This window comes from Oncorhynchus tshawytscha, linkage group LG06 (assembly GCF_018296145.1).
Source record: "Oncorhynchus tshawytscha isolate Ot180627B linkage group LG06, Otsh_v2.0, whole genome shotgun sequence".
Taxonomy (NCBI): Eukaryota; Metazoa; Chordata; class Actinopteri; order Salmoniformes; family Salmonidae; genus Oncorhynchus; species Oncorhynchus tshawytscha.
Genome location: NC_056434.1, coordinates 17,103,709 through 17,115,789, shown reverse-complemented (window position 1 = coordinate 17,115,789; position 12,081 = coordinate 17,103,709). Strand labels below are relative to the sequence as shown.

At 40.1% G+C, this 12,081-nt stretch overlaps 1 protein-coding gene across 1 annotated transcript in view; it reads right to left on the bottom strand.

Annotated features, from left to right (window-relative positions):
* Positions 1-12,081, bottom strand: part of LOC112252149 (AT-rich interactive domain-containing protein 3A-like) — a 61,405-nt gene that overhangs the window by 9,838 nt on the left and 39,486 nt on the right. The window contains 1 exon segment of the mRNA XM_042323030.1: positions 11,856-12,079. Within this exon segment, the coding sequence (XP_042178964.1) occupies positions 11,856-12,079 (224 nt within the window).

Sequence of the window (12,081 nt, the reverse complement as noted above, 5' to 3'; positions counted from 1 at the left end):
TCTCTTTGTGGCATTTAGCGCCCATTAGTGATGCCAAGCTGCAGTTAGATCTTATTATCAGAAGGATGGGGGGCTGGATGACGAGGCGGTGGAGAGGCGGTAATAAATGTAGGGCTGGAGGCAAGGCCAGTCTTAATTACAGGATGCATGCATTTCGAGGAGTGCCGAGCCATAAATCTTCAAAATGCTCTCTCTCACCCTCTCTCACTTTCTCTCACTCACAGAAGTTCCAAAAGAATAAAGACATTTCAAATGTCATATTATGTCTATATACAGTGTTGTAACGATGTGCAAATAGTTAAAATACAAAATGGAAAACATCTTACTGCTGTGTTGGCACACTGTGGTATTTCACCGAATAGATTTAAAAAATATATTTTATTTAACCTTTATTTAACTAGGCAAGTCAGTTAAGAACAAATTATTATTTACAATGAAGGCCTACACCGGCCAATATTGGAGTTTGTCAAAATTTGATTTGTTTTCGAAATCTTTGTGGGTCTGTGTAATCTGAGGGAAATATGTGTCTCTAATATGGTCATACATTTGCAAGTTAGTAAGTACAGCTCAGTTTCCACGTCATTATGTGAGCAGTGTACACATAGCCTATCGTCTCGAGAGCCAGGTCTGCCTACGGCGGCCTCTCTCAATAGCAAGGCTATACTCACAGTCTGTACGAAGTAAAAGCTTTTCTTAATTCTCACCCCCTCACTTAGAGACCCCCTCTAACCCCCTCATTCTAACTCCCACCTACACACCCCACTAACCCCCAACTACACACCCCTCTAACCCCCTCATTCTAACTCCTACCTGTACACCCCACTAACCCCACCACATACCCCTCTAACCCCCTCATTCTAACCCCCCCGACATCACTCTGGCAGAACACATCTGTTTATCTGGGACTTGTGGAGTTTGGAGATACAGGTTTTCACATCAACTTAAATCTATAGTACACACACTGATAGGGTGTCGACCGTCTCCTTGTGTGCGACTGTCTCACAAAGAGCTGTGTCAATGAGCAAAACGTTGGCAGTGAGCATAAACCTCGTTACATACATGCCACTACTGAGGAGTTTTACGTGTTTCTGAGTGATAGAAAAGTAGGCAGGCGTTTTAGAGTGAACTTTAAGAAGCAGGGAGTTTCAGTGTGAGCAGGTTTCCTGCCAGCACAGATTTCATTAGATCCACCCAAAATGTTACAATGTGAAATGGCCAACAGATAGTCAAAGACACTACTTCAATGCATTGCCTGTGTGTGTGAGCTGCATAAAACGTTTGAGCAAGCTTTGTTCAGGCTGCTGTTTATGACTTCATGTTTCTTTGTTCGTGTCTCATGGACCATTGATACAAGATCTGCAACGTATTAATTTCTGAATGCTTTAACTATGCAGGTCAAGCTTGTTGTTTGCCTGTTGGGTGAAACACACACAAAAATCTGTTTCATGTCAAACATCATGAATAATTCCAGGACAAGTAGTCACGGTTACTCAGAGGTTGCGAAAAACAACAGCTATCGGAGTCCCATGCGAGTCATCCAGGCACCTCGCAACAAGTGTCACGTAGCACTTAATTGGGCCTAGCTATTGAGCCCTGTCCCCACATGGACATTGAGAGGGGATCGCATGGAGCTGGTGTGTCACACGAGCTGTTGCCTATGAAACACACCCATCCTTTCACACCTGCCAGGGCTGACACACACACACACACACACACACACACACACACACACACACACACACACACACACACACACACAGAGGAGGGCAGTGGGGGAGGGGAGAGAGAGGCCAGGAGGGGGATGGGAGGAAGCGAGCATGCAGCTTGACTTCACTGGTGTGAGGGGGTGCTGTATATGGAGTGTGAACCTGGGCACATGATCTCTCTTATTCAAATAGTGTATAGTTCCTAGCTGTGTCTCTCCCATGCTAGTTTGTTGCGTTTTCACACGCTTATCAAGTGAACAAGGACAATTCAACAACAAAATGTGGCGCAGACAGCTCCCTTTGACTCATTATCACACTCATACTTTGATTTCCAACTCAAAGAGATATAAAACCACAGCACCACCTAAGAAACCACAGTAATGGCAAAGCATCGCAGTGAGAAGAGGTATCTAGCTCCTGCTATGCTGGGTGACTTTGCTAGCTTACTAAATATGTATTGAATTAAAGGAGCAACTGTTCAGTATTTATAATTTGTGATTGGTGTGTTGAAACAGATAAGCCATGATTTGTGTCGAGCATTATACCACGCGGTTACCATATATGTTTCACAACCAACAGCCTACATTTCTTTATTAGAAAAAAATGCTCATAATGCTATTTAGGTCCACATTATTGGAATTTCACTATTTGCCTTCTTGAGAAGATTTCCATTCAAGGGGAAAATCAATTGTACAAGTCACGTTAAACTTTCAATAAGCTGTAGGAACAAGAACTGGAGACTACATAATACACTGAACAAGCTTAAGAAGAGGGAACCAGCAAAGTACACCTTCGTTTTTTTTTTAAAGTAAAGTTTAAAGTATGTAAATAAAATAAACCCCAACCTCTACTTTTTTTGTAAATGGATGTTTCTCTTTTGTAGAGTGTGAATACATTAGCACAGTAAGAATGAACACGGTTCACACCTGTGGATGGTCAATGAATGAATAGCAAGAGCAGTTCCACTCTCTATTTGAATGAGCCTGAAACTAGTCTGACAAAAAAAAGTTATATTTTTGTCTTCCCTGTTTGTCTCTACCCTCTTTCTACACCCCATACATCATACTGTTGTAACACATTACCAACCTTCACACCACAACCAGTTCGTTATTTTAAATGTCGAATAGCTGAGAAAATGTTCTGAAATTTTCATTTGAGATTTATCTGTACTTTTACCGAGAAAACAAATACATAAACCTCTTCAAAGACATTTTGTCTTGTTTTCAAACCTGAAAACAAATTCAGCCTTTCTACATTTACATTTTAGCAGACACACTTATTCAGAGCAACTAGGGTTAAGTGCCTTGCTCAAGGGCACAATGCGCTTAACCACTAGGCTACCTGAGCACTATACCTAGAGACAGAATCACTGTTGAACATGGCACAACACATTTAAAAAAAGGTGCACTATGTAGAAATCGCTCCCCCATTTCCTGGTTGCTAAAATTAAAATATTTAGTGTCATTTTAGTTTATGTGACAAACAAGCAAAAGAAGTATAGTGTAGAGAGTCATTGTACCATCTAAACAGCCAAGAAATATCTTTTCAACAACCAAAAATATTGTACTTTCAGCTGGTGTACAAAACCGAAAGTAAAATAATCAAAAACTAAACGTAAGAATGGGAAGCTTCATAGACTTGCTTTCAGAATGACAGATCTATAACTCACATTTCTATGTGAATTTGGTTGGGTCGCCCACAAAGCTACACATCCTGACTGAATTCCTGACTTCATAATCCAAGATTCACCTAATGGATAGTGGGTTGGGACAGTATCAAAAGATTTAGACGTAAGCAAATACTCAGAGAAGCAAAAACAAAGCTGTTCCTCCCAGTGAGTATTGCAGCATTTTCTAAGAACTGAAGAGAGATTGGAGAGGATTGTAAAAAAAATAAAAACGAACTGCTTTGCTTGGATTAAGAGTAATATGGTGATACACAATGCAAAGGGTAGCATAGCAAGTGTAATATGTTTGAATTCTGTCAATTAATGGAGTCAATGAAGGAATCCTGCATAGGACCAACGTCAAAGTAATAATCATGTCTTTCATTGGATATATTTACAGTTGATGTGAAAATAGAGTGAACACCACTTGACGATACAAGACATGGAAATAGAATGAACACTATTCAATGACACATGTATCCCATTCCCACTAACCTCAGCTGTTCTTACAGTACATACAGCCTGTATAGACTTTGATAAGAATGTGGAACAGTTGGCAGCTTTTGAGAGCATCTAGATTGCTAACTGTATGACGATGTATTAAGGGCCTAACCTAACTACACAGTCTAATGAATAGTATCAAGTTTATAAATGCCAAAGAAGGTAGGGCGGAACTTTGAGCAAGCTGCAGTTTCACATGTGAGCAATGTGAGTGGATGGGGAAATGTTTGATTGGCACGAACAAGAACAGGCTCTAAGAAGACAACATCACCTAACCAAACAAACTGGTCCCAGTGCCTGCGTTACCAAACAGGACCGGCAGACAATCTGAAGGGAACAGAAGACATGTCTGGCGAGAAAGGCTTTGGTTGTTAGCAGAGTGTCAATCAGAATGATTGATAACCTTGGCTATGAGGGTGATGGATAACAACAGCCCAGGTCACGTCCCCCCCACCCTCAGCAGCCCTTTCAATGTGGCTCTTTAGGGAAGGAGATGTCCTGGTCAGTTAACACTAGTTATCACAGCCACAAAGTCAAAATTGGCTATATCATATAAATTCATGAAATGTTCCTCATAAGGTTAGCAGTGTGGTTAAGGTTAAGTTTAAAACCAGATTTTAATTAAGATAATTGTCAAAATAGGTGGGGTTTAGCCATAATTTTGTGGCTGTGGTAACTAGTGACATCTGCCCTGGTTGTGTTGGCCGGGCCATCCAGATCAATAGGTTGGATGGGTAAAACATTTAACCTGTGCTAACCCTTGATCATAGGGCACCCACAATTGTCCCAGCCAGAGTCGTAAGGCCGTCATTGTAAATAAGAATTTGTTCTTAACTGACTTGCCTAGTTAAATAATGGTTAAATATATATATATTTTTAAATAAAATAAAATTGTCCTCTCCTTGTCAGCTGCCATGTTGTGGTACCGACCTGAATTTGTCAAATAGAAACACATTTTTTCATTGCAAAACATTTTCAGTTTGCAGTAAATGGCAGTAAATGTTTTGCAACAGAATCAGCGTAATGAATACACCCCAGGGGGAGTCATGACAATGCCCACTGTTGTGACTTGAATCCTAACCATCTTTCAGAAGTGGATAGGATCAAAACAAGGTGTGGCTGGTTAATCTCACACATCATTCTTTGTATGACGGTCATGCTTATAATGGCTATTGAATTGTACATTTACATTTTCCCCAACTGACATTTTCCCCAGTCTATTTCAAATAAGGTGGATTCAGAAATACTAGGTAGTGTGAAACATTATATCTGTGTCTGATCTATTTCCCATTAATTTCTTAAAGAATGCAACCTTTTAACGCCCAAGGCTGATGGAGAACTGTTTCAAGCTATTTCAAGGCGACAGAGCACAAACATGGTCTTTGTAAGGATATGGATGTTTCTATAGATGACTTCTTTCATAGACGTCATAACTTTGTTTGTTGACACTTCAATAGTAACCATTCAATAGTAATCACATTTTTACCAGAGTATTTTGGCACAAGGTTACATTCTAGTCTTTCATACCGTAAGAAGCTTGAGCCTTGTATAGAAATGTACAGATTAAACACAAACATATTTCGTTTTTTTTTTTGTTGCTTTAGCCAATAAAGCAAATGCATGTTGTATAATCTCAATCCACTCCCTGACAATGTATTAGTTGACAAGTCACGGTTAAATCAAATCACTTTCTGAATAAATACAAAGCTAGGTTTTCCCAGATAACTAAAGACACTGTGTAGATGCCTTGAAACTATACAAAAAAGGCCAAATGCCAAAATGGGAACAGAGAAAAAGAAATGCTGACCTTTATGCAATCATTGTTTACATTCCTGCAACTAGCTACCCCCCTTCAACACCATATTGAGTGCCTGCCAATTTCCAGAATCCCCTTGGCTGCACAGTTCTGACATCAGCTGCACAGCAACTAGATACTGGACACTTTAAAACACTCCACTTCACAGCCAAAAGCCAGTATTCACTACACTTGTACTGATTGGCTGCTGTTCAAACTGCTCTCTCTCTCCCTCGCTCCCTCCCACACCCTTTAGTTACATCCCTCTGTTTCTCCTTGACTCAACAGGAAGACTTTAATAGGTCTTCCCATGCCACTGTTTGTTTTGTTTAAGCCATGTTTTTATGGGATGCCTAGTTCCATTAACCCTGTTCTTTCTTTGTGTTAAAACAAAGTCTGTCACACACCCAAAGGTTCCCCAGGGCACTTCATGGCCGATAGTTTGACGACAGAATTTTTCAACAGACCTTCAGCATATCCTCCAATGATCTGTCGTGCACTGCACACAAATGATTGGGTCACACAAATAAATGCTGTGAGAACTGGATGCAATACATCACTGACTTTGCTTAAGTCTGGATTTTATTCATTTACAGTATCCTCCGTAATTATTATTTTGGCTCTATAGTTCAAAAGTTGGGATTTTAAATCGAACAATGAGGTTAAAGTGAAGACTGTCAGCTTTCATTTATAAAGGACAGCACGTTTATAAAGGACAGAACTTTTTGTATATAGTCCCCCCAAATTAGGGGAGCAAAAGCTTTGAGACAAATTCCCTTATATGTGTATTAAAGTAGTCAAAAGTTAAGTATTTGGTCCCATATTTGTAGCACACAGTGACTACATCAAGCTTGTGACTCTACACACTTGCTGTATAATTAGGTTGTTTCAGATTATTTTGTGCCCAATAGAAATGCATGATAAATAATGTACTGTGTCATTTTGGAGTCACTTTTATTGTAAATAAGAATAGAATATGTTTCAATACACTTCTACATTAATCTGGATGCTACCGTGAATATGGATAATCCTGAATGAATTGTGAATAAAGAGTTAAACATTTTTAGACACACAAATATCCCCCAAAAATTCGAACCTCCCCTATTATTGTAATGGTGAGAGGTTAGCAAGTCTTGAAGGTATGATACTTGTGCGTCTAACTTTCTCACTCATCATTATTTACGATTCATTCAGGATCATCTGTAATCATGGTAGCATTCACATTAATGTAGAAGTATTTCGAAACATATTCTATTGTTATTTACAATAAATGTGACTCCAAATTGACACAATACATTATTTACCATTAATTTCTATTGGGCACAAAATAATCTGAAACAACCAAATTATACAGCAAATGCATGCAAGTGAATTTGTCCCTATATTTTTGCTTCCCTAAAATGGATGGAATATGTACAAAAAGTTCTGTAATTTCTAAATACTTAACCTGATATGGATGAAGATACCCTAAAATTAAAGCAGTTGCACTTTAACCTCAGTCATTTTTAGATTTCAAATCCCAAATTTTAGAGTAGAGAGACAAAATAAGAAAAAAATGCTTCACTGTCCCAATAATTACGGAGGGCACTATATATCAGGCCAATTGACTTCTTTTGTACGAGTGAATCCTTTTAGGCTACATGGTTTCAGAGGCAAACTGTTTTACAGTGGTTACACCAATAGCAAAAGGCTCGAGTCTGTGTAATACAAGGGATGTACCACTTACAGTGCATTTGGAAAAAATTCAGACCCCTTGACTTTTTCCACATTTTGTTACATTACAGCCTTATTCTAAATTGATGAAATACCCCCCCCCCCATCAATCTACACACAACACCCCAAAATGACAAAGCAAAAACAGGTTTAGACATTTTTGCAAAAAAACAAAAAAGCATTCAGAACTTTTACTCAGTACTTTGTTGAAGAACCTTTGACAGTCTTCGTGGGTATGCCATGATTGTTTTTTATTTTTATTGCAAACATTTATTGCAAAGGTTTTCTTTGTCATTATGGGTTATTATGTGTAGATTGATGAGGGAAAAAACTATTTAATACATTTTAGAATTAGGCTGTAACATAACAAAATGTGGAAAAAGTCAAGGGGTCTGAAAACTTTCAGAAACCACTGTATAGGTTACAAATTTCAGGAGTGAACATCAAGGAATGCCATCGATATAGGAGTAGTATCAGCAGAATCACGCTGGCGAGTAATCCCAATAAGTGTCACTTTGTGGCATTGTCTCCAATTCATCCTGCATTTCCTGGGGTCACCGCCCTCCCCCCCCCATTCCGTGTGTTGGTGCGTGCAAATCAATATTTAATACCAACTCCCTGATAATAATGAGTGTGATACATTTTAAAACAGATACTCTCTTTACTGTCCATCTGTGTTACATCTGCCCTGCTGTTTGTATTTAAAAAACAGGACAGGGTACATCAAAGTCTTTTCTGCTTTGGAGTTTTATAGCCGGAGGATGAATGTGTAATGAAAGGAGAAGGGGTAGGCAATGGACAGTGGGGAGGTCAACACTCTCCGCCTCATTTGTGGATGAGCAACAGATTCCCCTTCAACAAAATTACTGTTGTGGTTAGTCAACTTCAGGAAAGAGGAACATGGTAATTGTCATTAAAAGGCCCAAAATTTGAGGTTTCGTCTGGAATTGTGCTATAAAAGTAGGGGCCTGGTGGATTGTCAATTAAGATGCAATTTTTTTTACTGGAGTATTTCTCTGTATGTAAAAACAGCTTGCAATTTATTTTCTCACATTTTTGGAGTTGGACATGTTTGTTACAGAGGTCTGAATGCACGGCATGCTGGGATAATAATTAGTACATGTGTACAAGGTGTTAAAACAAAATACAAGAGGTGAATATGTAAGTCTACACACTAGCTGCAGGGTTAATGAGCTGCAGGGGGTAAAGCCAGTTCTGAACACAACAAACAAGACTGTAAATTAAACATGGGAGGTAAAACATAGAGTTTACCCTCTGGTGATTGAGCACCAAGCTGCTTCTGAAATGGCACCGTATTCCCTACACAGTGCACTACTTTCTGGCCAAAAGTAGTACAATATATTTTTATTTTGACAGGGAAGACATATTGAGACCTAGGTCTCTTTTCCAAATGCACCCTGTATAACAAGATATAACATACACATTAAACTAACACCCCCCCCAAAAAAGATAAATATATATATATACACACACAGTGCATTCAGAAAGTATTCAGACCCCTTGACTTTTTCCACATTTAGTTACGTTGCAGAAAAGAACCCGATGGTCACTCTGACAGACCTCCAGATTTCCTCTGTGGAGATGGGAGAACCTTCCAGAAGGACAACCATCTCTGCAACACTCCACCAATCAGGCCTTTATGGTAGTGGCCAGACGAAAGCCACTCCTCAGTAAAAGGCACATGACAGCCCGCTTGGAGTTTGCCATAAGGCACCTAAAGACTCTCAGACCATAAGAATTCTCTGATTTGATGAAACCAAGATTGAACTCTTTGGCCTGAATGCCAAGAGTCACGTCTGGAGGAAACCTGGCACCATCCCTACGGTGAAGAATGGTGGTGGCAGCATCATGCTGTGGGGATGCTTTTCAGTGGCAGGGACTGGGAGACTAGTCAGGATCGAGGGAAAGATGAACGGAGCGAAGTACAGAGAGATCCTTGATGAAAACCTGCTCATGAGCGCTTAGGACCTCAGACTGGGGCGAACATATACCTTCCAACAGGACAACGCAGAAGTGGCTTCAGGACAAGTCTCTGAATGTCCTTTTCATACATTTGCAAAAAGGTATAAAAACCTGTTTTTGCTTTGTCATTATGGGGTTTATTCCCATAATGGAGTCTAATTACTTTCCGAATGCACTGTGTATATATATATATATATATATATATATATATATATATATATATATATATATATATATATATATATATATATATATATATATATATATATATATACACACCACAAATAGGAAATAGGGTAACATTTTGGACAGTGCTGATCAGTGGAAGTAGGCTAGCCCAGAAAGCACCAGATTCTCGTGTCATGTTATTGTGATAACGAACAGGTATGATGACCTCTGCCTTATCAGATGTTGAACTGTAACAGATACATGTAGGCCTATAGGTTGGGAGAAAGAAAAGAAAAAGATCCTCCCTCGTGTTTGATGGAGTAAACAACAGTGAATGGAAAGAGGTCCGGGTAGTAATAAAAGAAGTGCTGCCATAACAAAATATCAGGGGGCAGGTGTATGTACAGGCGCCAGGGGGTAGGGATGGGTGTCACTAAAATAACACAGCTCAAATGGCACTCTACCAGGAGCAAATCAGTTTCGTTGGCAAAAAAGTATCCACTGCTGGTATAATTTGATATCCACCCAACGAATCCTTTTTGTAATTCAGCTGCCTCCTTATGCCGCCGGCAGATATCTTCTATCAGTGGCTACTGGCAACCTGCCTCGCCTCAATTTTGATTAATTGATGACCACATTTTTAATCAGACCTCCGTCCCCACCACATGGGGGCTAATTTAGTCTGACCTTTCCACATGGCCAGGTTTGGCTAAAGGCAGCTATACACTGGCTGTCATCTAGCACTTACCTGAATGTCTAGTTTTTAATGCAGGGCTTACATTTCTGTTTGGAATGGTTCCAACTGACAGACTGATAGAGACATGCAACATTTCTGAGAGGGTCTGGGTCCTGAATGGCCAGATTAGCACTCTCCCTCAGGCACATTCCAACTGCCTCCACCCACCTGCCCAAAATAAATGGTACAGTCTTAACCCCTTCCTCCCCATGGAGAAGTACACGCCAGACCATCACAGCACTTCTACTCAGCTACTATCAACAAGAAAACACATTTAACATGTGTTTGTTTAACATAAAAATGAAGGTGGAAAATACATAAAGTTTGAGTTACAGAGTTCCGTGTGGGGGGGAATTATGCAGAGAAATAAACTTTATTCCGCAGTGAGTCATTAACATTGGATTGCGTAACATTATCTGAATGGAACTCTCTTTTTTTTAACCTTTATTTAACTAGGCAAGTCAGTTAAGAACTAATTCTTATTTTCAATGACAGTCTAGGAACAGTGGGTTAACTGCCTTGTTCAGGGCCAGAATGACAGATTTGTACCTTGACAGCTCAGGGATTTGATCTTGCAACATTTAATTTACTTGTCCAACGCTCTAACCACTAGGCTACCTGCCGCCCAGTTATTGATTATATAACTGTCAACAATATAATATAGATTCTGGGGTAACCATGATATAACTCAGATTGTTACGGCAACACTGACATGTCATGATAACATGTGGTAGAACATGCCCAATTCCATACATTTTGCCTTGGGTCTCAACACAGAGACCCATGTACTAAATAATTTCACCAAATACGCAAGTATCAAAATTATATTGTCATTATTACATAACTTTCCCGAAGTCTGTGTAAAAATGACAACATGTGTAGCAAACATTTAACTTGTATTTCCCTATTTTAAAAAAATACCCTGCGGCAGCATTTTACAGAGGCTGGCTTATGTAAAATGTGCATATAGCAGCTAGGTATATTTTGTGGTTGGCTGAACTTTGTTTTCACACAAGAGAAATTATAATTTATGTTTAAATAATGCAATTCACTACCCTTTATCAATAGCTAACCTAACCTTTAGCATTAGCTACAATGGAAACATACATGTATGCAGTGTATTATGTTCTCTTCTTTCTGGTCCACCTCAACATAGCCCTATCGCTATGCTCGAACACAGCTTCTCACAACGGAACTCCTTCACATAAAAACAATCCCATTGTATCTATACAACAATTTCAACAGGGTCTCCAAACCATATCAAAACCAATGCAGTGTTTACAGTAAATATGAGCCTGCTAAGGACGGTTAAAGGTAGACTCAGCAATATGACATCATACACAGCTAGGCGACTTCCTGCTTACATCAACAGCATTCAAATTTCCTAGGACCCTTTCCAATGTGAGCATGCCTCAAGGGAAGGAGGTTTCAAATTGGAGAGCCGAACTGAAGAGCTAATAGTGGCATTCTTGGCAAATATTGTCTTCCGTTGATGTCTGGAAGCAGGAAGTCACCTCTGCTGTGTATGATGACATCATACAACTGAGTATACCTACCTGCATGTACCTACCCACTATTACCCCCTACCTGTCTAAACTGCTCTTCGTAAGTCCAGTCTCCGTGGTCCTGGCCGCCCAGCTGGCTGCGGGATCCGTGTGGGGGAGGATGGCCACTCTGGGTTCCTGGTCTGGGCGGGTCCCGGTGCGGGGCCGGGACTGCTTCAGCAGCTGGGAGTGGGCGTGCAGCTGGCGGTGGGGCAGCAGCAGGGCCAGCGCCTCCCGGCCCGTGGGAAGCCCCTCGTCCACCAGCTCGT